Below are 27633 nucleotides of genomic sequence, written 5' to 3'. Positions count from 1 at the left end.
GAACACGTTATAAAACTTTATTGACAAAAAAATTTAAACTAAAACACCAGTCCTCACACTGGAGATCAACCATACTGTCGCTGACACCAGCTGTAGGGTACATTGAAATACATATTTTGTTAATGTAGTAGACAAGTCCATTAAGAACCAATTCTTATTTACATTGACGGCATACACAGGCCAAACCCGGACGACACCGGGCCAGTTGCGCAATGCCCTAAGGTATATCCAATCACGGCCGGTTGTGATACAGCCCAGATTCAAACCAGGGTCTGTAGTGAGGTCTCCAGTACTGAGATGCAGCGCCTTAGAACGCTGCGCCACTCAGTAGTTTATAGGTAGGGCAAGCAGAGGGAGGGGTGACGAGTACATTTTAAGGGATACTTTAGGCTTTTGACAACGAGGCTCTTTTGTCTACTACCTGAGTCAGATGACCTCAATACCATTTATGTCTCTGCATCTAGTTTGAAGGAAGTAGCCAACTGGCGCAATTGTAAGTCAGCATATACCACAAAACATCTTCATTTCGCTAATGCTATTTAGCAATAGCTGGCTACTTCCTTTGAAACTGGATGCAGACCAAACTGATATCCATGAGGACATTGGACTCTGGGGAAGTAAATAAAAGGCCTCATAAAATAAAAACTGAAGTATTCCTTTAAGGGCCAGCAGTACTTCTCCTTTAAGGGCCAGCAGTACTTCTCCTTTAAGGGCCAGCAGTACTTCTCCTTTAAGGGCCAGCAGTACTTCTCCTTTAAGGGCCAGCAGTACTTCTCCTTTAAGGGCCAGCAGTACTTCTCCTTTAAGGGCCAGCAGTACTTCCCCGTTCTGGGCCAACTAATTTGCCTGTCCTTTGTGGCACTAACATTATAACTGGGCAGTAGTGTGAAAACAGTATTTGTTTTGTGGCTCGACAAGCAGTGCTTTATCAGACATCCCCATTTTAGCTAACGTTACAGCAATGTGTTTTCACAACTTGCTAAATTGCAACATTGATAACATGTAAAGTCAATTGAATTGTCCCATATGCAATGCTTAATAAGGGCTGAAGGGGTAGTTTGGACTGCAGCCCAGGTCTGCTAAAACTAGGGCCTGTAAGAATTGATTATCAAGCAACCAGAGCAGTGTTATCAGACCTCACCCCCCCTAGCTACCGTTGAATCTTTAAATGTACCATTACAGTGTACAATCCAGGGTTACACCAAACAGTCTAGTATCTTGAACTTGGCCAATCCCCACATTCATTACAAGATTTAGCTAATGATTTTGCCCACATACGATGCTTAGTTTGATACATAGAGCATATATTGGATAACACCAGCTGTGGGCAGTAACCACCCCTTCAACATGTTGGAAGTAGGTCAGCACCCTTCTGATTCTGAAAGACAACGCTCCAACGCCCATCCCGTCTATGGAACCTGAAACAGAGGAACACTTGGTCAGCATAGATCCAAAACCTCACCTAGGCTACAGTTTGACAGACTACTACAGTAACACCTATATATAGTTAGTAGCAGAACCTCAGAGTGGAGTTAGAATCAGAGGCTGTTACCAGCTCTCATACGAGGTGTCAGAAAAGTTATTTGAGTTGTGTCATCACTGGCTCTGCTGCTACTATACACCAACCACTAGAAGACAAAGTGTCTAGGCAGTACGAAGGGTTGTTTACCAGAGGACAGAGGGATGGTGGATCACTGCACATCACATGGTCTCAGATTGACCAAACAGAATGCAGCATTGAGAGCCTGGTGGGAGAAAGACCAATCATATCAGGGATGCTAACTGGTGAGGGTCCAAAAAGACAATTCGCACAGAAACATGTATATTTATATATTTTTAGCTAGACCAACATAGTGAGATATTTAGAGTGCTTCTGTCAAGGGTCAGTAGTTATGTTAGCCAGCCAACTAATGGGAGCATTTAAAACAAAAACAGGTCTTTCTCAGAGTCACTAATATCGATCATTATCATTCAGTAGCAGAACTGGACAAAGATATCTTCACAGAAAGACAGGCACCAACAGTCATAATACTACAGAAAAGTTAGTTTCACTGCCTCAAGAGTCATAGTGTTCAAGTGGAGCCTGGTTTACCTGAGTGACAGGGTGGAGGGCCGTTCACTGCAGGTCACATGGTCAGACTGACACCAGACTGCAGTACTGTCACCCGACTCCTGGTGGGATGAAGGATAAAAAATATACATCAGGAGACCTCAGTCACTGCAACAGTCACATTTATTTAACTAGGGAAGTCAGTTAAGAACATTTTTCATTGACTGCCTAACCCCATCAAACCCTAACCTCAACAGCCCAATTGTGCACAGCCCTATGGGACTCCGGTTGTGATAAAAGCCTAGAATCAAACCAGGGTCTGTAGTGACAGACTACTACAGTAACACCTATATATAGTTAGCAGCAGAACCTCAGAGTAGAGTTAGAATCAGAGGCTGTTACCAGCTCTCATACGAGGTGTCAGAAAAGTTATTTGAGTTGTGTCATCACTGGCTCTGCTGCTCAACCTGACCAGGTGTTGTCAGGAAACAGATTGATTAACATCGGTTAATGAGACTCACCTGACGACGTGATGGCTGCCTGATATCATGGACTTCCTACAGCCGCCTTTGTAGACCAGAACAGATCAGCCAGTTAGTCTGGTGGTGCCATCAGAACCCCTGTTACCGACCAGACAAATGGTCGTTTAATTAAACTACATGATAAATTGTTTATCACCGGTAATTAAGGCTTTAGCGCGGTTCTATTAATAAGGCCGGGCGACTAGCTAACTAACAAGTTTGAACTAATATGCTTTGTAAAAACCCAGGTCTTTCTCAGAGTCACTAATATCGATCACTATCATTCAGTAGCAGAACTGGACAAAGATATCTTCACAGAAAGACCCAATATTGTAATTAAAACGTTAAGCGGCATAAAAGAAAAATGGCGCATTACCGACCCACGTGGTTTAGCTACTGTTAAGATTAAACGTTTAGCTAGCTTCGTAGTAACGTTAAATTACATGCCAACCTGTTTAAGTTACTTTAAACATTACCTAGTCATGGTAGCCACCTACCTAACTATGTTTATTCCACTAAATTAATAATTGAAATAAACGAGAAATCGCTAGCCAAGTACTTCGTAACCCAGAACAGCTAAAGCAAACGAGGTGCAGCATAAAGTCCGTTAACGACCCAACTAGCTCTCAACAAGTCTGCAAATGATTACTCACCAAAAGTATATAGTCATTTTATGACGGATGCATTGTATTTGTTGTGCGGCTGCCAAAGATAACTTTTAGTTTTATAACGACAGCCATAACTCTCTCCGGCAGATTTCAAGATGCCAAGCCGTGTCTTTGGTAGTGAAAGACTGAATGAGCGAAGAGCAGGGTATTTATAAGGCTTTTTCCTGTCTGGGGGTAGACCCACCGGCTAATCAGCCAATTATTCGTCTGTAGTTCTGAGCTACACAGGCTCCCGTAGGTTACAGAGCATTGTCTGTACTTCAATAACTACAAATCCCACAAAGAAAATGTCTGTCCCTCAAAATGGCAAGAGCACTTAAAGAACTGAGTGAATGAAGTAAGGGTATAGGGAGGGAAATAACTCAAGTACAAACCAAGGCAGGTAAAAAATAAAAAAAGGTGAAATTTGAGAGAATTTGTGTCCAACATTTGTGCGATCTTTTATTTCAGCTCATGAAACATGGGACCAACACTTTACATGTTGCGTTTATATTTTTGTTCATGTATACTTGATATAGCCTAGTCCTAATGGACATAATATATCATATTGTCTACACATTCTACCACAACAAGTTATTATTCTTATTTCTATGATACTCCTTTTACATTGCTTGTTCTATTTTTGATTTGACGTTTGATTATTATTGATATCGGTACTGCAATGTTGAGGAGAGGTTGCAAGTAGGCATTTCACTCTACCGTTTATACCTGCTGTATCCTGTGTATGTGACAAATCAACTTTGATTTGATTCTCCCAGTAGGCTTCACTCTGTCTCAGTAAACTCCATTAATAAGAAGGCAGGGAGAGTGGCTGGCTGCTGAGACTGACTGGCCAGTGGCAGTATCCAGTATGATACTTAGCAGACACTTTCATCCTAAGTGACTTTTTATGGTACAGTGAGTGCATACAAAGGTATGTGTACAGGATCCCTGTGGGGAATGAACCCACAACCCCACCACACTCTAATCCAATCGAGCCACAAAGGACCACCATGTGTAGGCTATATAGGGCTGGTTTCCCAAACACAAATTAAGCCTAGTCCTGGACTAAAAAGCACTTTCAATGGAGATTCTCCAGGACTAGGCTTAATCTGTGTCCGGGAAACCAGCCCTTAGTGTAACAGTGTTGGCCTAGGCTATATGGTTGTCGTGAACACTTGTCAAAACCAGTCATACCTCTTTCTGTCTCTTCTCAGCTGCCTCTGCTAGCTGGCGTCTCCTCGTCTCCTGCGAATGGAGCAGAACATGATGTTGAGTGTTTCAATCATAGAATTACATAGATAAGGGATTTAAGACTGCTTCAAGGACAGCTTTTTTCCATCTACGTAACATTGCAAAAATCAGAAACTTTCTGTCCAAAAATGACGCAGAAAAATTAATCCATGCTTTTGTTACTTCTAGGCTCGACTACTGCAATGCTCTACTTTCCGGCTACCCGGATAAAGCACTAAACAAACTTCAGTTAATGCTAAATACGGCTGCTAGAATCCTGACTAGAACCAAAAAATTTGATCATATTACTCCAGTGCTAGCCTCCCTACACTGGCTTCCTGTTAAGGCAAGGGCTGATTTCAAGGTTTTACTGCTAACCTACAAAGCATTACATGGGCTTGCTCCTACCTATCTTTCCGATTTGGTCCTGCCGTACATACCTACACGTACGCTACGGTCACAAGACGCAGGCCTCCTAATTGTCCCTAGAATTTCTAAGCAAACGGCTGGAGGTAGGGCTTTCTCCTATAGAGCTCCATTTTTATGGAATGGTCTGCCTACCCATGTGAGAGACGCAGACTCAGTCTCAACCTTTAAGTCTTTACTGAAGACTTATCTCTTCAGTAGGTCCTATGATTAAGTATAGTCTGGCCCAGGAGTGTGAAGGTGAACGGAAAGGCTGGAGCAACGAACCGCCCTTGCTGTCTCTGCCTTGTCGGTTCCCCTCTTCCCACTGGGATTCTCTGCCTCTAACCCTTTTACAGGGGCTGAGTCACTGACTTACTGGTGTTCTTCCATGCCGTCCATGGGAGGGGTGCGTCACTTGAGTAGGTTGAGCCACTGACGTGGTCTTCCTGTCTGGGTTGGCGCCCCCCCTTGGGTTGTGCCGTGGCGGAGATCTTTGTGGGCTATACTCGGCCTTGTCTTCGGACGGTAAGTTGGTGGTTGTAGATATCCCTCTAGTGGTGTGGGGGCTGTGCTTTGGCAAAGTGGGTGGGGTTATATCCTGCCTGTTTGGCCCTGTCCGGGGGTATCATCGGATGGGGCCACAGTGTCTTCTGATCCCTCCTGTCTCAGCCTCCAGTATTTATGCTGCAGTAGTTTATGTGTCGGGGGGCTAGGGTCAGTCTGTTACATCTGGAGTAACAGACTGTGTGTCCTGTGTCCTGTGTGTCCTGTGTCCGGTGTCCTGTGTGAATGTAAATATGCTCTCTCTAATTCTCTCTTTCTCTCTTTCTTTCTTTCTTTCTCTCGGAGGACCTGAGCCCTAGGACCATGCCTCAGGACTACCTGGCATGATGACTCCTTGCTGTCCCCAGTCCACCTGGCCATGCTGCTGCTCCAGTTTCAACTGTTCTGCCTGCGGCTACGGAACCCTGACCTGTTCACCGGACGTGCTTGTTGCACCCTCGACAATTACTATGATTATTATTATTTGACCATGCTGGTCATTTACGAACATTTTAACATCTTGACCATGTTCTGTTATAATATCCACCCGGCACAGCCAGAAGAGGACTGGCCACCCCTCATAGCCTGGTTCCTCTCTAGGTTTCTTCCTAGGTTTTTGGCCTTTCTCAGGAGTTTTTCCTAGGGAGTTTTTCCCAGCCACCGTGCTTCTTTCACATGCATTGCTTGCTGTTTGGGGTTTTAGGCTGGGTTTCTGTACAGCACTTTGAGATTTCAGCTGATGTACGAAGGGCTATATAAATAAATTTGATTTGATTTTTGATTTGATAGGATAGCTGTGGTTTCACTACCGGTCAAAAGTTTGGACACCTACTCATACAAGGGTTTTTCTTTATTTTTACTATTTTCTACATTGTAGACTAATAGTGAAGACATCAAAGCTATGAAATAACACATATGGAATCATGTACTAACCAAAAAAGTGTGTCACATATATTTTTAAATGCAAGCTTTTACAGAGGCAGTAGGATGGTTTGCCATGCTTCACGCTGGTAGAAAGCCATCTTTACTTCTTGCTGCGGTGGGGTGCTGCCATCTTTACTTCTTGCTGCGGTGGGGTGCTGCCATCTTTACTTCTTGCTGCTGTGGGGTGCAGCCATCTTTACTTCTTGCTGCGGTGGGGTGCAGCCATCTTTACTTCTTGCTGCGGTGTGGGCAGCCATCTTTACTTCTTGCTGCGGTGGGGTGCAGCCATCTTTACTTCTTGCTGCGGTGTGTGCAGCCATCTTTACTTCTTGCTGCGGTGGGGTGCTGCCATCTTTACTTCTTGCTGCGGTGGGGTGCAGCCATCTTTACTTCTTGCTGCTGTGGGGTGCAGCCATCTTTACTTCTTGCTGCGGTGGGGTGCAGCCATCTTTACTTCTTGCTGCGGTAGTGTGCAGCCATCTTTACTTCTTGTTGCGGTGGTGTGCTGCCACCACCAGGTAGCTGTCTGAGGTGAGGTCCTTGGTGTTGGAGGATCCCCTCCACTCTGGAGATCTGGAGGATCCGACATGGGTCGTGTTTCAGAAGGTAGCTCTCAAAGGTCTCCCAGCCTCCTCCCACACGCACCATCACATGCTTGTTGTGTAGCATCTAGGAGAAGAAGATTATTGTCCATTCAGTGTTCACAAATTAACATGTGTGTTCTGCTTTATCCCAGGCAATGCAAATAACAAACATAAGTAAAAACTGGGATAATCTTTAGCTGACAATATAATTTCATGGTGTAGTACAGGGATATATTCAAATCAGATCCTAGAGGTCTAGAGTACTGCTGATTTTCTGTTCTACCTGATAATTAATAGAACTCACTTGGTGTCCCAGGTGTAAATCAGACCTTGATTAGAGGGGAATAATAAAAATCACAATGGAACTGGCTTTGAGATTTTCTGTTCTACGTGATAATTAACCAGTTAAACGTAACAAAAGGTAATCGAAAATGTATCTGGACAGCAGCAAATAAAATCTCTGTGAGAGATGAAGCCTTTAGAGAGACAGAGATGAGTTGCCTCAAATGCTTCCTGTTTTGGTCTAGCTGTCTACAAGGACATTTAGTGAGAAAGGAACTGCCCTGTTCCATTATTTCTCCAAGCTGCTGGTAAAATTACCATATAAGCAAATTGCTGCTGTTGCCATCTGCTGCACTCTGAAGGAGATAGTGCATCGATAGTAATGCATTTAAAACTCCTGATTATACTGTGTGTTGATGATTTTCCACATTGCTCACCAATCAATCAATTTAATGTACTGTCTCACGAATCATTCAGTTTAATGTACTGTCTCTACCTGCTCACCAATCAATCACTTTAATGTACCATCTCTACCTGCTCACCAATCAATCAGCCTAGTGTAGTGTCTCTACCTGCTCAATGTCTCTCTGATGCATCCATTTACAACGTTTACAATTGGGCCCATATTGTGATAAGGATCTGGACTGCCCTAATTGCCATGATGGTTAGAAGCCCCTTTTACCTGGATACATTAACAATAAACACATTAATAACAAGGCAGGCACATCAATGACCTAACTTCACTTTGACAGCTAAGTCTTTATATAATCTAACTCCTCTCAGGAGCTTGTTATCACCTGAAGGCATCATCATGTTTGACTGATATTCGGTAGAGAACAGAAATCAGAGAAGTTAAGCGTATGTCCATCCTACATCCTGATATTACCAAGTTCTGACCACCAGATGGTGCTGTTCCTGCTATTAGGTGATTTTATTTTCAAGAAGCCCCCCCCACCTCAAAGTTTAAGGGTTAGCTCACCCAAATAAAACAAATTACATGTTAGTTTCTTTACCCTGTAAGCTGTCTATGGACAAGGTATGACAGCAACCCATGCTTTGGTTTTGTAGGCCACTGATTCAAATGCTAATTTTTTAGGATATGTGGCACAAATCCAATGCAAGTCAATGATACCTACATTACCAGTTAAAAGTTTTAAAACACCTACTCATTCAAGGGTTTTTCTTTATATTTACTATTTTCTACATTGTAGAATAATAGTGAAGACATCAAAACTATGAAATAACACATATGGAATCATGTAGTAACCAAATAAGTATTTTTTGTTTGAGATTCTTCAAATAGCCACCGTTTGCCTTGATGACAGCTTTGCACACTCTTGGCATTCTCTCAACCAGCTTCACCTGGAATGCTTTTCCAACAGTCTTGAATGAGTTCCAACATATGCTGAGCACTTGCTGGCTGCTTTTCCTTCACTCTGCGGTCCAACTCGTCCCAAACCATCTCAATTGGGTTGAGGTCGGGTGATTGTAGAGGCCAGGTCATCTGATGCAGCACTCCATCACTCTACTTCTTGGTCAAATAGCCCTTACACAGCCTGGAGGTGTGTTGGATCATTGTCCTGTTGAAAAACAAATGACAGTCCCACTAAGCCCAAACCAGATGGGATGGTGTATCGCTGCAGAATGCTGTTGTAGCCATGCTGGTTAAGTGTGCATTGAATTCTAAATAAATCACAGACAGTGTCACCAGCAATGCACCCCCACACCGTAACACCTCCTCCTCCATGCTTCACGATGGGAACCACACATTGGGAGATCTGTTTACTAACACCGCATCTCACAAAGACATGGCTGTTGGAACAAAAAATCTCAAATTTGGACTACAAACCAAAGGACCGATTTCCACCGGTCTAATGTCCATTACTCATGTTTCTTGGCCCAAGCAAGTCTCTTCTTCTTATTGGTGTCTTTTAGTAGTGTGTTTCTTTGCAGCAATTCAACCATGAAGGCCTGATTCACGCAGTCTCCTCTGAACAGTTGATGTTGAGATGTGTCTGTTACTTGAACTCAGTGAAACATTTATTTGGGCTGCAATTTCTGAGGCTGGTAACTCTAATGAACTTATCCTCTGGGCCTTCCTATCCTGTGGCGGTCCTCATGAGAGCCAGTTTCATCATAGCGCTTGATGGTTTTTGCAACTGCACTTGAAACGTTAAAAGTTCTTGAAATGTTCCGTATTGACTGACCTTCACGTGTCAAAGTAATGGACAAAAAATAAAATATATTTCAATTTGTTTAACACTTTTTTGCTTAGTACATGATTCCATGTGTTATTTCATAGTTTTCATGTGTCCACTATTATTCGACAATCTAGAACATAGTAAAAATAAAGAAAAACCCTTGTATGAGTAGGTGTCCAAACTTTTGACCGGTAGTGTATATTAGCATTTTCACACCTCATACCCAAATCATCTAAGCAACATCATGGATTTACACACATTTTTAGATAGTTTACAATTTGGATATAACGTGTGAAAATGCTAATATAGGGTACAACAAATAGGCCAAATATGGCCTTTTTCCCCTGGAGTGACTTCCCCGGTGGTTTGACCCACGCACTGCTACTGATCCCATCCCAACGAGGATAAAGTACATTTTTACATTTTAGTCATTTAGCAGACGCTCTTATCCAGAGCGACTTACAGTAGTGAATGATTACATATTTATTTTTTTGGTACTCTGTTCTCTATGTCTGTATCCGTTCTCTATGTCTGACAAGTAGTATTGAGCTGCGGCTTGGAGTATTGTTTCATGTAATATATTCCAGGAATTGTGAATTTTTTAGCTGTTAGGGTTGTCCTAGGCTACTTGGCTAAAGTACTTACACCAGGCCAGCTAGTGTACAATAGAATACCAGATCTAGCTACAAGTTGGACATTCCATACGCTCAGGCCAGGGCCACAATGTATGAATTGATTAGATCAGAAGCACCGTTATAATCGTTGACCAGTACAGGAAATTAGGTAAAACCACAAATTATTTTGCTTTGACCAGAGCTACACCATAATGGTAATTAACTAAGTGAAATGCTACATTGTCATATTACAAGTGTTAATGTTATGAACAGCTATAGTGTTTATACATCCCTCCGTAATAAATGAATTTCTACAATGCACCAGTTCTTTCCAGCCAATAGTTCAGCTCAATTCTTGTTTGAAGACTAAAGGATTAGACTAATTTAAAACATTGTCTTTGATGGGAATGTCATTATGATTGCTTCTGAGAATATTGTGTCAGTCTTTATTTTAACCACTGACAAGTGTCCATTTAACATTCAGGCAAATTGCTGGAGCAGGCTGTTGGACATACGATGTTGATACTTCACTTATCCCTACTGATAAATCAGTACTGCCAATGGCCACTATTACAGAGACTGCATGGATAACAGTGATGGGTCATAAAGGCAGAGTTGCATTAGAACTATAAACCAACCCAGTATCAATTTCATTCACACAGAAAACCAGAACACGTTATAAAACTTTATTGACAAAAATATTCAAACTAAAACACCAGTCCTCACACTGGAGATCAACCATACTGTCGCTGACACCAGCTGTAGGGTACATTGAAATACATATTTTGTTAATGTAGTAGACAAGTCCATTAAGAACATATTCTTATTTACATTGACGGCATACACAGGCCAAACCCGGACGACACCGGGCCAATTGCGCAATGCCCTAAGGTATATCCAATCACGGCCGGTTGTGATACAGCCCAGATTCAAACCAGGGTCTGTAGTGAGGTCTCCAGTACTGAGATGCAGCGCCTTAGAACGCTGCGCCACTCAGTAGTTTATAGGTAGGGCAAGCAGAGGGAGGGGTGACGAGTACATTTTAAGGCTTTTGACAACGAGGCTCTTTTGTCTACTTCCTGAGTCAGATGACCTCAATACCATTTATGTCTCTGCATCTAGTTTGAAGGAAGTAGCCAACTGGCGCAATTGTAAGTCAGCATTAGCAGATACCACAAAACATCTTCATTTCGCTAATGCTATTTAGCAATAGCTGGCTACTTCCTTTGAAACTGGATGCAGACCAAACTGATATCCATGAGGACATTGGACTCTGGGGAAGGAAATAAAAGGCCCCATAAAAACTGAAGTATTCCTTTAAGGGCCAGCAGTACTTCCCCGTTCTGGGCCAACTAATTTGCCTGTCCTTTGTGGCACTTTAACATATAACTGGGCAGTAGTGTGAAAACAGTATTTGTTTTGTGGCTCGACAAGCAGTGCTTTATCAGACATCCCCATTTTAGCTACCGTTACAGCAATGTGTTTTCACAACTTGCTAAATTGCAACATTGATAACATGTAAAGTCAATTGAATTGTCCCATATGCAATGCTTAATAAGGGCTGAAGGGGTAGTTTGGACTGCAGCCCAGGTCTGCTAAAACTAGGGCCTGTAAGAATTGATTATCAAGCAACCAGAGCAGTGTTATCAGACCTCACCCCCCCCCTAGCTACCGTTGAATCTTTAAATGTACCATTACAGTGTACAACCCAGGGTTACACCAAACAGTCTAGTATCTTGAACTTGGCCAATCTCCACATTCATTACAAGATTTAGCTAATGATTTTGCCCACATACAATGCTTAGTTTGATACATAGAGCATATATTGGATAACACCAGCTGTGGGCAGTAACCACCCCTTCAACATGTTGGAAGTAGGTCAGCACCCTTCTGATTCTGAAAGACAACGCTCCAACGCCCATCCCGTCTATGGAACCTGAAACAGAGGAACACTTGGTCAGCATAGATCCAAAACCTCACCTAGGCTCCAGTTTGACAGACTACTACAGTAACACCTATATATAGTTAGTAGCAGAACCTCAGAGTGGAGTTAGAATCAGAGGCTGTTACCAGCTCTCATACGAGGTGTCAGAAAAGTTATTTGAGTTTTGTCATCACTGGCTCTGCTGCTACTATACACCAACCACTAGAAGACAAAGTGTCTAGGCAGTACGAAGGGTTGTTTACCAGAGAACAGAGGGATGGTGGATCACTGCACATCACATGGTCTCAGATTGACCAACCAGAATGCAGCTTTGAGAGCCTGGTGGGAGAAAGACCAATCATATCAGGGATGCTAACTGGTGAGGGTCCAAAAAGACAATTAGCACAGAAACATGAAATATATTTATATATTTTTAGCTAGACCAACATAGTGAGATATTTAGAGTGCTTCTGTCAAGGGTCAGTAGTTATGTTAGCAAGCCAACTAATGGGAGCATTTAAAACAAAAAACATGTCTTTCTCAGAGTCACTAATATCGATCATTATCATTCAGTAGCAGAACTGGACAAAGTTATCTTCATAGAAAGACCAGCACCAACAGTCATAAGACTCCAGAAAAGTTAGTTTCACTGCCTCAAGAGTCGTAGTGTGCAAGTGGAGAGCCTGGTTTACCTGAGGGACAGGGTGGAGCGCAGTTCACATGGTCAGACTGACACCAGACTGCAGCACTCGACTCCTGGTGGGATTAAGGATTAAAAAAATCTGAATACCTCAGTCACTGCAACAGTCACATTTATTTAACTAGGGAAGTAAATTACATTTGTTCTTATTTACATTCACTGCCTAACCTCATCAAACCCTAACAGGACAATTGTGCACAGCCCTATGGGACTCATTGTGATAAAGCCTAGAATCAAACCAGGGTCTGTAGTGACAGACTACTACAGTAACACCTATATATAGTTAGTAGCAGAGCCTCAGAGTAGAGTTAGAATCAGAGGCTGTTACCAGCTCTCATACGAGGTGTCAGAAAAGTTATTTGAGTTGTGTCATCACTGGCTCTGCTGCTCAACCTGACCAGGTGTTGTCAGGAAACAGATTGATTAACATCGGTTAATGAGACTCACCTGACGACGTGATGGCTGCCTCTGATATCATGGACTTCCTACAGCCGCCTTTGTAGACCAGAACAGATCAGCCTCAGTGCCATTAGAACCCCTGAAATACAATACTGACAAGACAAATGGTAGTTTGAGACACTTCATTTATCATGCAGTTAATTAAAGCCAAGTAAGGTCAACTAGCTAACTGGTTAACTAATATGAGTTATAAAACCCAGGTCTTTCTCAGAGTCACTAATATCGATCACTATCATTCAGTAGCAGAACTGGACAAAGATATCTTCACAGAAAGACCCAATATTATAATTAAAACGTTGTGCAGTGTACAAAAAAAAAAGTTTTAACATCAGCGCACTATGGACCCACGTGGCACTAGCTAGGTTAATGTTAATTAGCGTTAAACCTTCAGCTAGCTTCGAAGTTTAGTTTATACCTGTTGGCATGTAATTTACTTTAAATATTAGCTAGTTAACATAAGTATTATTCCACTAAATTATTAATTGGAAGAGTCGTAAACCAAAATAGCTAACGTTAGCCATCTTGAACGTGCAGAGAAAATAAATTACAAACTAGGCTAACTCAATAAGTCTGCAAATCATTACTCACCAATGGTAGTTTATCATTTTATGACGGATGTATAATATTTTCTGTCCGGATACCAAATATAACCTAGTTTTATAATGATAGCCATAATACAGCCGGCAACCTTCTCTAAATGTCTTGACTCAGCGAAAGAGCGAACGAGGGGAAGAGCAGACTATTTATAGGGCTTTTTCCTGGTCTGGCCTGTACGCCGGCTCATCAGCCAATTATTCGTCTGTAGTTCTGAGCTACAGAGGCTCCCGCAGGTCAGACAGAATGATCTGTACTTCAAGGACTACAAATCCCTTATTTTTTTGGGGGGCGAACAACTTCAAAAACTGTCATCATCATGTCTAGTTCAGACGGTATTTACAGTGAAGGGTTTGTCCCTGACCATTTCTTATGCTTTATTTTTTTAAACCAAAGAGATTCATTCCATTCGAATGGACGTCAACAATTAAATATGTTTTTAATGATAATGCTGAATTCTTACTAAAGTCCTACCTAACGATGTCCATCATAAACACATTGGGATCCATTACTGACCCCTAGAGCTTATTAGCAGTACTGCTAAAAACAATTTATTTTATTTTATTTATTTCACCTTTATTTAACCAGGTAGGCCAGTTGAGAACAAGTTCTCATTTACAACTGTGACCTGGCCAAGATAAAGCAAAGCAGTGCGACACAAACAACAACACAGAGTTACACGTGGAATAAAAAAAATACAGTCAATAATACAATAGAAAAATAAAAAGTCTATATGCAGTGTGTGCAAATGAGGCAAGGGAGGTAGGCAAAAAATAGGCCGTAGTGGCAAAGTAATTGCAATTAAACACTGGAGTGATAGATGTGCAGAAAATGTGCAGAAGATTAATGTGCAAGTAAAGATACTGGGGTGCAAAGGAGCAAAATAAATAAATAACAGTATGGGGATGAGGTAGTTGGATGGGCTATTTACAGATGGGCTATGTACAGGTGCAGTGATCTGTTCTGACAGCTGGTGCTTAAAGTTAGTGAGGGAGATATGAGTCTCCAGCTTCAGTGATTTTTGCAGTTCGTTCCAGTCATTGACAGCAGAGAACTGGAAGGAAAGGCAGCCAAAGGAGGAATTGGCTTTGGGGGTGACCAATGAAATATACCTGCTGGAGCGCGTGCTACGGGTGGGTGCTGCTATGGTGACCAGTGAGCTGAGATAAGGCGGGGCTTTACCTAGGAAAGACTTGTAGATGACCTGGAGTCAGTGGGTTTGGCGACGAGTATGAAGCGAGGGCCAGCCAACGAGAGCGTACAGGTCGCAGTGGCAGGCAGTATATGGGGCTTTGGTGACAAAATGGATGGCACTGTGATAGACTGCATCCAATTTGTTGAGTAGAGTGTTGGAGGCTATTTTGTAAGTGACATCGCTGAAGTCAAGGATCGGTAGGATAGTCAGTTTTACGAGGGTATGTTTGGCAGCATGAGTGAAGGATGCTTCTTTTGCGAAATAGGAAGCCGATTCTGGATTTAATTTTGGATTGGAGATGCTTAATGTGAGTCTGGAAGGAGAGTTTACAGTCTAACCAGACACCTAGGTATTTGTAGTTGTCCACATATTCTAAGTGGACGGGCAGGTGCGGGCAGCGATCGGTTGAAGAGCATGCAGTAAGTTTTACTTGCATTTAAGTTGGAGGCCACGGAAGGAGAGTTGTATGGCATTGAAGCTCGTCTGGAGGTTAGTTAACACAGTGTCCAAAGAAGTGCCAAAAGTATACAGAATGGTGTCGTCTGCGTAGAGGTGGATCAGGGAATCACCCGCAGCAAGAGCGACATCATTGATGTATACAGAGAAGAGAGTCGGCCCGAGAATTGAACCATGTGGCACCCCCATAGAGACTGCAGAGGTCCGGACAAGCCCTCTGATTTGACACACTAAACTCTGAGAAGTAGTTGGTGAACCAGGCGAGGCAGTCATTTGAGAAACCAAGGCTGTTGAGTCTGCCGATAAGAATGTGGTGATCAGGTTACAAAGCACTGTAACCTGATAAGTGATCATCACAGGAAGTACATTATATTCCAAGATGGATGCAATGTAACTGATCCCTTTTTTTACCAAAAACCCACAGAGAAAACATCAACAAGAGTCTTTTATTTCTACAAAATTACATTGGCGTGACTTCATGCCCCTGAAAATGGCAAGAGCACCTGAAGCAGTAAGGGAATAGGGAGGAAAAGCACTCGAGTACAAAGCAAGGCAGGTTAAAAAGTCAATACTTCATCAAGTACACACTAGCGCCCTGCTAGTTCAGGCATGTTTCTTTCCTTCCATTTCAGTTAAGTTCTCATTGTGGTCGACAGGTAAGGCCAGTCGACAAAAATCGACTCAGTCCTATATGTTACCATCGTACCGACAGAATGCATAAACATTGTGTCACGTCGACAATATTCCAGTACATGCACAGGTTGAAATGGGAATACTCAAAATCTACGAGATACAGCCAACTACCCATACAACACGTCAAGCCGTCAACAATTTTATTATATTAAATAAAGCAGAGATCAAGATAAACATCCTTCGTACATTACAAACCAATACTAAAGTGGAGCAAATAACTCCTATTGCACAGACAATAGGAAAACCAAACCCTAAAGTAAAATGTCAACTGAATAGATAGATAGTGTTGGTGCGTGAACTCTAAAACAGCATTCAAATGTGGTTCATAAGTAGTTATATAAAAATGTAGTTAATTTTCACACTGATATACAATAGAAAATGTTTTATGAATCATCTAGGCCTATGTTGAACATTAAGGACTTTGTAGCGTTTATCATTTTTTAGGAGAAATCTATCATATAAACTGTCACAAGAATGAGAACATTCCTTAAAAAGTTTTAAAATGTCAGAAAAAAATTACAAAAGCAGTAAGCAAAATGGTATAAAATCTGCAAAGTTGAAATGGCAGAGAGAAAGAGAGAGCGAGAAAAGGTGGAGAGAGAGCAAGAGAGAGAGAGAGAAGGGGGGAGAGAGAGAGCAGAGGACTAGTAGATGGAGAGAGAGAGAGAGAAGGGGGGAGAGAGCAGAGGACTAGTAGATGGAGAGAGAGAGAGAGAAGGGGGGAGAGAGCAGAGGACTAGTAGATGGAGAGAGAGAGAGAGAGAAGGGGTGAGAGAGCAGAGGACTAGTAGATAGAGAGAGAGAGAGAGAGAGAAGGGGGGAGAGAGCAGAGGACTAGTAGATAGAGAGAGAGAGAGAGAAGGGGGGAGAGAGCAGAGGACTAGTAGATAGAGAGAGAGAGAGAGAAGGGGGGAGAGAGCAGAGGACTAGTAGATGGAGAGAGAGAGAGAGAAGGGGGGAGAGAGCAGAGGACTAGTAGATGGAGAGAGAGAGAGAAGGGGGGAGAGAGCAGAGGACTAGTAGATGGAGAGAGAGAGAGAGAGAGAAGGGGGGAGAGAGCAGAGGACTAGTAGATGGAGAGAGAGAGAGAGAGAGAAGGGGGGAGAGAGCAGAGGACTAGTAGATAGAGAGAGAGAGAGAGAAGGGGGGAGAGAGCAGAGGACTAGTAGATGGAGAGAGAGAGAGAGAGAAGGGGGGAGAGAGCAGAGAAAGTGATTGGCAAGGCGCCTGGTACAGTTTATAGATGTACTGTGAGTGTGTATACTGTATGCTACTCATAGCTGTGTCATAGTCACCCTGTCCGTTCCAAAGATCCATATCTCGTGTACATCTTGGCATTAGGGGAGGCCTGTACTGGCTGCACACGGCCAACATCGAGCAGCAGAATCTTTCTTTCTACCAAGGCGAAGCATGGCAAACTATCCTACTGCATCTGAAAAAGCTTGTATTTAAAATAAAACATTTTTAGAAGGACAGACAGCCAAAAAAAGGCATTTTCAAGTCAACTGGTACCAATACTCTTCATGTTGTTGGCTGAACCTCAGTGTAGATTGAGACTTTCATAATCTCTCCATGTCCATCGATCTTTAGCCCACCTGCCACTACAGACAGAAGGGGAAAAAAATGTGAATTCTGCTATTGAATAGGAATGACCACAGCAATTAACAGTATATTGCCTGTATGAAGTTCCTATTTTGTAGACATAAATATGTAAAATATTGTAACAACAACAACATTTCTACGGCTCCAACTGAGCATACATCAGCAGTTACAATGCATCTGTAACCCCTCCTCCAGACATCACCTAATCTGTGTTCTAGATGAAAGGACCCACCTTCAGCCCTCCTCCCCCTCCAGACATCACCTAATCTGTGTTCTAGATGAAAGGACCCACCTTCAGCCCTCCTCCCCCTCCAGACATCACCTAATCTGTGTTCTAGATGAAAGGACCCACCTTCAGCCCTCCTCCAGACATCACCTAATCTGTGTTCTAGATGAAAGGACCCACCTTCAGCCCTCCTCCCCCTCCAGACATCACCTAATCTGTGTTCTAGATGAAAGGACCCACCTTTAGCCCTCCTCCCCCTCCAGACATCACCTAATCTGTGTTCTAGATGAAAGGACCCACCTTCAGCCCTCCTCCCCCTCCAGACATCACCTAATCTGTGTTCTAGATGAAAGGACCCACCTTCAGCCCTCCTCCCCTTCCAGACATCACCTAATCTGTGTTCTAGATGAAAGGACCCACCTTTAGCCCTCCTCCCCCTCCAGATGGAGACGTGGTCATCTCTTGTTTGTTCATCTCCTCCTGTTTCTTTTTCTTTCTCTCAACTGCTTCTGGGTTTTTGACACCCCTGTAGGTTGTCTAAGAGGAGATGGGGAAGTCAGAATGGCAGCTGGCTAAAGACATTGGTTGTGTCTCAAATGGAAGGGTTGCAGAAATAATGCTGAGCTGGTGGTGGGGGGGAGAAGGGGGTGGTGGTGGGTGATGGTGTGGGGGAGAAGGGGGTGGTGATGGGGAGGATGGTGGTGTGTGGGATAAGTGGGGTGATGGTGTTGGCGAGAAGGGGGTGGTGGTGGGTGATGGTGTGGGAGAAGGGAGGTGGTGGTGGGTGATGGTGTGTGGGAGAAGGGAGGTGGTGGTGGGTGATGGTGTGTGGGAGAAGGGAGGTGGTGGTGGGTGATGGTGTGTGGGAGAAGGGGGGTGGTGGTGGGTGATGGTGTGTGGGAGAAGGGGGGTGGTGGTGGGTGATGGTGTGTGGGAGAAGGGGGGTGGTGGTGGGTGATGGTGTGGGGGAGAAGGGGGGTGGTGGTGGGTGATGGTGTGTGGGAGAAGGGGGGTGGTGGTGGGTGATGGTGTGGGGGAGAAGGGGGGTGGTGGTGGGTGATGGTGTGGGGGAGAAGGGAGGTGGTGGTGGGTGATGGTGTGTGGGAGAAGGGGGGTGGTGGTGGGTGATGGTGTGTGGGAGAAGGGAGGTGGTGGTGGGTGATGGTGTGTGGGAGAAGGGAGGTGGTGGTGGGTGATGGTGTGTGGGAGAAGGGGGGTGGTGGTGGGTGATGGTGTGTGGGAGAAGGGAGGTGGTGGTGGGTGATGGTGTGGGGGAGAAGGGAGGTGGTGGTGGGTGATGGTGTGTGGGAGAAGGGAGGTGGTGGTGGGTGATGGTGTGGGGGAGAAGGGAGGTGGTGGTGGGTGATGGTGTGGGGGAGAAGGGAGGTGGTGGTGGGTGATGGTGTGTGGGAGAAGGGAGGTGGTGGTGGGTGATGGTGTGTGGGAGAAGGGAGGTGGTGGTGGGTGGTGATGGTGTGTGGGAGAAGGGAGGTGGTGGTGGGTGATGGTGTGTGGGAGAAGGGAGGTGGTGGTGGGTGATGGTGTGTGGGAGAAGGGAGGTGGTGGTGGGTGATGGTGTGTGGGAGAAGGGAGGTGGTGGTGGGTGATGATGGTGTGTGGGAGAAGGGGGGTGGTGGTGGGTGATGGTGTGTGTGTGTGGGGGTGGAAGATGCCAGAGAATCCAAGAGATGAGCTCATACATTCTCCTCATACTCACCTGGGTGCTTAAATAAGCTGACATGTTTTATTTATTTGGCTTGACTGAAGAATTTCTGTCACAGTAAAAAATGCCCACCAGTCTAGACATTGATTGATGATACTTTAGTAGCCTTGCAACAAGGGTACAAACAACAAAGATTGGATTTCTTGGTTAAAGTCTCTAGTTATATAGGCTACCCTTTTCACACGATATAGCCGAACAGAGCCGAGCTGCAGTGTGCTGACCCGCTCACACAGCACATCTATCGTAGCTGCTGGAACTGTGCTGAAAAAGATTGGAGTCAGCACAGTAGGGTTTGGGTCAGAACAATAGTGTGAAAACGATTTAAAGGATAGGTCCACCGGTTTACCTTCTCTCTGCCTTCTCACAATTCACTTTATTACTTGTAAATAAGTCATACTTGACATTCATTTTTTGTTTATTTAACCTTTATTTAACTAGGCAAGTCAGTTAAGAACAAATTCTTATTTTACAATGACGGCCTAACCCCCCCGGCCAAACCCCGCCGGCCAAACCCGGACAACACTGGGCCAATTGTGCGCCACCCTATGGGATTCCTGATCACGGCCGGTTGTGATACAGCCCAGGATCGAACCAGGGTCTGTAGTGACACCTCAAGCACTGAGATGCAGTGCCTTAGACCACTGCACCACTCGGGAGCCCCATGCTAATGGACATAATATATCATATTGTCTACACATTCTACCACAACAAGTTATTATTCTTATTTCTATGATACTCCTTTTACATTGCTTGTTCTATTTTTGATTTGACGTTTGATTATTATTGATATCGGTACTGCAATGTTGAGGAGAGGTTGCAAGTAGGCATTTCACTGTACCGTTTATACCTGCTGTATCCTGTGTATGTGACAAATCAACTTTGATTTGATTCTCCCAGTAGGCTTCACTCTGTCTCAGTAAACTCCATTAATAAGAAGGCAGGGAGAGTGGCTGGCTGCTGAGACTGACTGGCCAGTGGCAGTATCCAGTATGATACTTAGCAGACACTTTCATCCTAAGTGACGTTTTATGGTGCAGTGAGTGCATACAAAGGTATGTGTACAGGATCCCTGTGGGGAATGAACCCACAACCCCACCACACTCTAATCCAATCGAGCCACAAAGGACCACCATGTGTAGGCTATATAGGGCTGGTTTCCCAAACACAAATTAAGCCTAGTCCTGGACTAAAAAGCACTTTCAATGGAGATTCTCCAGGACTAGGCTTAATCTGTGTCCGGGAAACCAGCCCTTAGTGTAACAGTGTTGGCCTAGGCTATATGGTTGTCGTGAACACTTGTCAAAACCAGTCATACCTCTTTCTGTCTCTTCTCAGCTGCCTCTGCTAGCTGACGTCTCCTCGTCTCCTGCGAAGGAAGCAGAACATGATGCTGAGTGTTTCAATCATAGAATTACATAGATAAAAGGATTTATTATCTATTTATTTATAGGATCTCTGTGGTTTCAATCTATTGGAAGAGGGTATGAGCATTACAATTATCATTCATATAACTTCCATAACACGGGGAGAGACGTTTTCAAAATAATGTATCTCAGAAGAATAATGTAACCAAGTTGACATGAACAAACAAATCTGGGACCAGGTTATGTTTGGTAACAGGAATGACAAGGAGGGGCATACTGGCACAAACAGACTGGTACCCAGGCTATACCCAGATAGGGGCGGGTCTGAAACTAGTTTGGTAAGGTAAACATGGAACAATAACAAAATGTGTAGTTAGCTCGCTAGCTATGTTTACTGTCAATAACCAATACTCCGGCACACCTAGATAGCATTTTGTTCAAAACAACGTTTCACTAGAACTAGTTAGGTCAACGTTGATCGAAGGACAGAAAATGGCACACCCAGAGTAGCTAGCAACTAAGCTAGCTAATGAACATGTTATAATTAACAAGGATAGTTTGTAGTTTGCTAGCTAACTTACTGGGTCTGGTGTCGGTACCACGTCGTCTCCAGCTCCACCAAGGCACGGCAAGCACATCCCCATACTTGAGCAAGGCAATCAATTTGTTAGTGTCCGTTTTGAATGTTTGTTTGCTCGCTAGTTGACTAGAATAACAACAACAAAAAAAAATCTCACATACAGCTAGCAAAATTGCCTAGCTTCTCTTATAAGCACATCGACGAAGCTAGCTAACTAGCCATTCCGCTTGTACTAAATCTACGAGCCAACTACTCGCTACTAACTAAGCAGTTGTATTGCTAGCTAGCTAAATATTTATCCACGCTAACCTTTTGTTGAAACGACGCGTCATTTGTAAAACATTCACTTGAAAGACAGCGGAAAAAAGAAAAGATGACCTAGTAAACCAATGTAAACACAGCATATGGGCTATGTTCATGGACATACAAGAACTGGGACCCGACCTCACGTTGCGTTTGCACCCATAGAAACCGTTATCTGACGTTGCGATCTGAAACAACCCCTTTAGTCCGCCAGGCGCGATAGAAGCTGTGGTGTACACGACTGCCATCGTGTGGTGAGGAGTGGACGTTACCCCTTTATGTTACAGGTCGCACCTTTGCAGCGGTTGTGAGATTCTGTTAATCTACGCAGTTATACTGCAAAACATAAATTAAAATATGCCTGGAACGTAACCATTTCCATTGGGGCGGGTGTCCAGCAAATCAATTCAAACTAATGGAATAAGTAGTGGTTTCATTATCATAGCCAACAAACTACCCAATTTTCTATGTTTTTTTTTTATCATAGGAGACTTTATTTAATATGTAAACAAATGAAATTATGTAGTCCTTAGTTTCAAACCATAACCATGTTTTCCATAATGTGATCTAATGTTGCTCATGGAATGTCATTCCCTTGCTACATTATTTGGGAGCTAGAGAGGATGCACCATATAATTAGGAATTAGAATAGGATCTCACCGAGTGCCATTCATGTAAAGTGTTTCCTTCAAATCAATAAAAATGGAGAAAAAAAATAAACACACTTTGCTGAACTATTGTACATGTTCTTTACAAGAGTATATCCTGGAAAATATGATATCATCAAATTCACAGCTATCCGTCTTAATGTGTGTAATTCATTTACACATAGATGCAATCTAGATAAATGTTCCCGACTCTTGTTTAATGTATCCAAATAGTCCATAAAATTATACTATTTGCAATATAGGCTCACCTTTTGGTCATCTTGGATCAGCCTATCCCTGCTTGAATAGCATTTTCTACACAGAGTTCGCCATTCTCCCAATCAATATAATCAATAGCCGTTTTATTATAGCATACTGTGAGAACCATAACCAATCGCATTTCAAACCCCACCCATGAATACAGCTAAATTTAACGTGTCAAAAGCCAGTGCGTTAGTCAGTGTGTCTGTTGGAAGAGAAGACAATGGTCCGACTCCGCTTCAAGGAGGCATATTTAATTTCATGTTTATCAGTTAGTTTAATAGTATTGTTGCATCGGAGGCACGGGGGATAACGGGAATCGCGCAATGGAAGTTCAAGTTCAGTTTAATTCCGTGGATCCCGGACTCGAACTTTCCTCAGCGGGGAATGGTAGGGCTAACACCAACTCCACTTTAAATAGTTTCTGTGCGGATTCATTTCCTAAGGGTTTATCTTTTGTTAAAATTGGCATTGGGATTATATTTTAGATATAGCCTAATTGCTTTTCTGACATGGTCTAGGCCTACGTTTTTATAAAAATAAAAAAAAAACTCTCAAAAGCGAAGCGACTCTCAATAGAATCAACACGTTTCTATCTCAATCATGAATGAAAGGTTAACTTTACAGTCGCTTTAATGTCGATGCACGTCAGTTATTCCTGAGGCGAAACTGCGCGCAACTCTATAGGAATAGATTTGGGATTTTACGCACTAGGGCTAATATGAATGTCAAAATATATTTCGAATATTGAAAAAAAAGATTTGCACATCATTTTTTAGGGGGGGACCATAAAAACAGTAATTACGAAATTGTCTATATATTTTCATCATATTTCTCCCCCTCAGAGATATTCATTAAATGCATTCAATTGCATAGCCTATCAAACAATGTAACACAGGTTACTAAAATGATATTCATATGAATAACTTTATTGACATAACTTCCAGTAGCCTACACAAAGAGAGTACAAAACATTAAGGACACCTGCGCTTTCCATCACATAGACTGACCAGCTGAATCCAGGTGAAAGCTATGATCCCTTATTGATGTCACTTGTTAAATCCACTTCAATCAGTATAGATGAAGGGGAAGAGACAGGTTAAAGAATGATTTTTAAGCCTTGAGATAATTGAGACATGGATTGTGTATGTGTGCCATTCAGAGGGTGAATGGGAAAGACAAAATATTTCAGTGCCTTTGAACGGGGTATAGTAGTAGGTGCCAGGCGCACCGGTTTGAGCATGTCAAGAACTGCAACTCTGCTGGGTTTTTCACTTTCAACAGTTTCCCCTTTGTGTATCAAGAATGGTCCACCACCCAAAGGACATCCAGCCAACTTGACACAACTGTGGGAAGCATTGGAGTCAACATGGGCCAGCATCCCTGTGGAACGCTTTTAACACCTTGTAGAGTCCATGCCCTGACTAATTGAGGCTGTTCTGAGGGCAAGAAGGCAGGGGACGGACGGACGGACTAATAATAATAGTAACACTAATAATCAATAATAACACTAATAATCAATAATCATGTTTATTCAACATAATAGTCAAGAATAGGTTACTTCCAGAACCACTTGCTGGTGATGTTAATTTGACCAAAACGTGCATCTGTTGCACCATGGACACTAAAGTCATCATAACTAGCCTACTTTTCTTGTATGGTTAGCCTAATGTTTTTCTTACAGAGTTGGTGGCGGTTGTGTCCCATATTGAAAACAGTGGAATTGTGTCATCATCATTCATCAGTTGGTCTCCCCCAGGGACTTTTGTTACCCGTCATTGTGCCTTCTTGTGTTTACTACAGTGCTTTTGTTAATTCAGGTGTTCATTTGTTTGCTACAGTGCTTTCTTCATTCGGGTCTTGAGAAAGGCTTCTGTGCTGAAACGTAGACATGAAACCGTCTCAACTATATCCCCTCCTTATTTTGTCTATAGTATGTAACTATAGGGGATATTTTTACTGTGTGGCACTGATCTTTAGAATGTCATTTTTTATTATAAACTGGGTAAAAACGTATGATGCTTTGTTTGATTTGGTTTTGTCTGTTTATTAGGCCTTTCTTAAAACTTTTACACGCTCCAAACTTAACACAGTTTGAAGCTATAAAGTTTGTTTCCTCTCAGTCTGGTGTGGTTGTTTTGAAAACTAAAATGTAAATCAATCAAATTAATTAATAAACCACCTTTTAAATCAGCAGTTGTCACAAACACACACAACCTAATTATGATATTGTAACGAATTATTGGCAAAACATCAGATGTGCTTGGTCACAACACCAATAATTGGGCAGAAGATCAGAATGGTTTAAGTGCAGCCATTAAGTCTCTTAAAGTCAAGAGGTCTGTTGTTTTGTTTTAATATATAATCAATGTTCCAGGAAGTCAGAGAGAAGTACCTGTAGTGCTCACCAATCGATCAGATTAATGTATCGTCTGTCTATCTACATATTGATAGTGTTTGGGCTAAAGTACTGTCTCTACCTGCTCACCAGCCAATCAGCCTAATGTACTGTCTCTACCTGCTCATCAATCAATCAGCCTAGTGTAGTGTCTCTACCTGCTCATCAATCAAGCAGCTTAATGTACTGTCTCTACCTGCTCACCAATCAATCACTTTAATGTACTGTCTCTACCTGCTCAATGTCTCTCTGATGCATCCATTTACAACGTTTACCATTGGGCCCATATTGTGATAAGGATCTGGACTGCCCTAATTGCCATGATGATTAGAAGCCCATTTTACCTGGATACATTAACAATAAACACATTAATAACAAGGCACATCAATGACCTTACTTCACTTTGACGGCTAAGTCTTTATATAATCTAACTCCTCTCAGGAGCTTGTTATCACCTGAAGGCATCATCATGTTTGACTGATATTCGGTAGAGGAACACTGAGGTAACAGAAATCCCCATTAGAATCACAGACAGACAGAACACTGACAGAGCACTGACAGTCAGACAGAACACTGACAGTCAGACAGAATACTGACAGTTAGACAGAACACTGGCAGTCAAACAGAACACTGACAGTTAGACAGAATACTGACAGTCAGACAGAATACTGACAGTTAGACAGAACACTGACAGTCAGACAGAACACTGACAGTTAGATAGAATACTGACAGTCAGACAGAATACTGACAGTTAGACAGAACACTGACAGTCAGACAGAACACTGACAATTAGACAGAACACTGACAGAACACTGACAGTTAGACAGAATACTGACAGTCAGACAGAATACTGACAGTTAGACAGAACACTGACAGTCAGACACAACACTGACAGTTAGACAGAACACTGACAGAACACTGACAGTCAGACAGAACACTGACAGTTAGACAGAATACTGACAGTTAGACAGAACACAGATAGAACACTGCCAGTCAGACAGAACACTGACAGTCAGACAGAATACTGACAGTTAGACAGAACACTGGCAGTCAGACAGAACACTGACAGTTAGACAGAATACTGACAGTCAGACAGAACACTGGCAGTCAGACAGAACACTGACAGTTAGACAGAACACTGACAGTTAGACAGAATACTGACAGTCAGACAGAACACTGCCAGTTAGACAGAACACTGACAGTCAGGCAGAACACTGGCAGTCAGACAGAACACTGACAGAACACTGGCAGTCAGACAGAACACTGACAGTTAGACAGAACACTGACAGAACACTGACAGAACACTGACAGTCAGACAGAACACTGACAGTCAGACAGAATACTGACAGTTAGACAGAACACTGACAGTTAGACAGAACACTGACAGTCAGACAGAACACTGACAGTTAGACAGAACACTGGCAGTTAGACAGAACACTGACAGTTAGACAGAACACTGACAGAACTGGCAGTCAGACAGAACACTGACAGTCAGACAGAATACTGACAGTCAGACAGAACACTGACAGTTAGACAGAATACTGACAGTCAGACAGAATACTGGCAGTCAGACAGAACACTGACAGTTGGACAGAACACTGATTGAACACAGACAGAACACTGACAGTCAGACAGAATACTGGCAGTCCGACAGAACACTGACAGTCAGACAGAACACTGACAGTTAGACAGAACACTGACAGAACACTGACAGTCAGACAGAACACTGACAGTTGGACAGAACACTGATTGAACACAGACAGAACACTGACAGTCAGACAGAATACTGACAGTTAGACAGAACACTGGCAGTTAGACAGAACACTGACAGTTAGACAGAACACTGATTGAACACAGACAGAACACTGACAGTCAGACAGAATACTGACAGTCAGACAGAACACTGACAGTTAGCCAGAACACTGATTGAACACAGACAGAACACTGACAGTCAGACAGAATACTGGCAGTCAGACAGAACACTGACAGTTGGACAGAACACTGATTGAACACAGACAGAACACTGAGAGTCAGACAGAACACTGACAGAACACTGACAGTCAGACAGAACACTGACAGTCATACAGAATACTGACAGTTAGACAGAACACTGACAGTTAGACAGAACACTGACAGAACACTGAGAGAACTGGCAGTCAGACAGAATACTGACAGTCAGACAGAACACTGACAGTTAGACAGAACACTGACAGTCAGACAGAATACTGACAGTTAGACAGAACACTGACAGTTAGACAGAACACTGGCAGTCAGACAGAATACTGACAGTCAGACAGAACACTGACAGTTAGACAGAACACTGACAGTTAGACAGAACACTGACAGTTAGACAGAATACTGGCAGTCAGACAGAACACTGACAGTCTGACAGAACACTGACAGAACACTGACAGAACTCTGACAGAACGCTGACAGAACGCTGACAGAACACTGACAGAAGGCTGACAGAATGCTGACAGAATGCTGACAGAACGCTGACA

General features: G+C 43.0%; 1 protein-coding gene and 8 non-coding genes across 12 annotated transcripts; all 9 read right to left on the bottom strand.

Annotated features, from left to right (window-relative positions):
• Nucleotides 1-3: 3 nt before the first annotated feature.
• On the bottom strand, nucleotides 4-22008 carry svip (small VCP interacting protein). Of its 4 annotated transcripts, none has more exons than XM_029751850.1 (9): nucleotides 21833-22008; nucleotides 21525-21588; nucleotides 20895-20945; nucleotides 18277-18393; nucleotides 17324-17629; nucleotides 13079-13182; nucleotides 2093-2172; nucleotides 1670-1745; nucleotides 4-1418 (listed from the first exon to the last, which is right to left on the bottom strand). In XM_029751850.1, exons 1-5 carry the CDS (start codon nucleotides 21946-21948, stop codon nucleotides 17615-17617), a joined length of 363 nt encoding a protein of 120 aa, XP_029607710.1. In that variant the 5' UTR covers nucleotides 21949-22008; the 3' UTR covers nucleotides 4-1418; nucleotides 1670-1745; nucleotides 2093-2172; nucleotides 13079-13182; nucleotides 17324-17614. The 4 variants fall into 4 exon arrangements, with proteins under 4 accessions (XP_029607710.1, XP_029607713.1, XP_029607711.1 ...); XM_029751851.1 differs by lacking the exons at nucleotides 4-1418; nucleotides 1670-1745; nucleotides 2093-2172 and adding exons at nucleotides 10680-11943; nucleotides 12195-12270; nucleotides 12624-12687; XM_029751853.1 differs by lacking the exon at nucleotides 21833-22008 and having other exon boundaries at nucleotides 21525-21826.
• Nucleotides 1517-1605, bottom strand: LOC115193131 (small nucleolar RNA SNORD60). The gene has a single exon (XR_003878094.1). It is a non-coding gene; the product is annotated as a small nucleolar RNA SNORD60 (small nucleolar RNA).
• LOC115193126 (small nucleolar RNA SNORD38) lies at nucleotides 1939-2008 on the bottom strand. The gene has a single exon (XR_003878089.1). It is a non-coding gene; the product is annotated as a small nucleolar RNA SNORD38 (small nucleolar RNA).
• LOC115193130 (small nucleolar RNA SNORD60) lies at nucleotides 2417-2505 on the bottom strand. The gene has a single exon (XR_003878093.1). It is a non-coding gene; the product is annotated as a small nucleolar RNA SNORD60 (small nucleolar RNA).
• On the bottom strand, nucleotides 2823-2892 carry LOC115193123 (small nucleolar RNA SNORD38). The gene has a single exon (XR_003878086.1). It is a non-coding gene; the product is annotated as a small nucleolar RNA SNORD38 (small nucleolar RNA).
• On the bottom strand, nucleotides 12042-12130 carry LOC115193134 (small nucleolar RNA SNORD60). Its single transcript, XR_003878097.1, has one exon. It is a non-coding gene; the product is annotated as a small nucleolar RNA SNORD60 (small nucleolar RNA).
• On the bottom strand, nucleotides 12468-12537 carry LOC115193125 (small nucleolar RNA SNORD38). The gene has a single exon (XR_003878088.1). It is a non-coding gene; the product is annotated as a small nucleolar RNA SNORD38 (small nucleolar RNA).
• LOC115193128 (small nucleolar RNA SNORD60) lies at nucleotides 12924-13012 on the bottom strand. The gene has a single exon (XR_003878091.1). It is a non-coding gene; the product is annotated as a small nucleolar RNA SNORD60 (small nucleolar RNA).
• On the bottom strand, nucleotides 13294-13363 carry LOC115193122 (small nucleolar RNA SNORD38). The gene has a single exon (XR_003878085.1). It is a non-coding gene; the product is annotated as a small nucleolar RNA SNORD38 (small nucleolar RNA).
• Nucleotides 22009-27633: the final 5625 nt, after the last annotated feature.

The sequence above is a fragment of the Salmo trutta genome, chromosome 4 (assembly GCF_901001165.1).
Source record: "Salmo trutta chromosome 4, fSalTru1.1, whole genome shotgun sequence".
Taxonomy (NCBI): domain Eukaryota; kingdom Metazoa; phylum Chordata; class Actinopteri; order Salmoniformes; family Salmonidae; genus Salmo; species Salmo trutta.
Note: the sequence above shows the minus strand (reverse complement) of the source record. Positions and strands in the feature narration are given on the sequence as shown.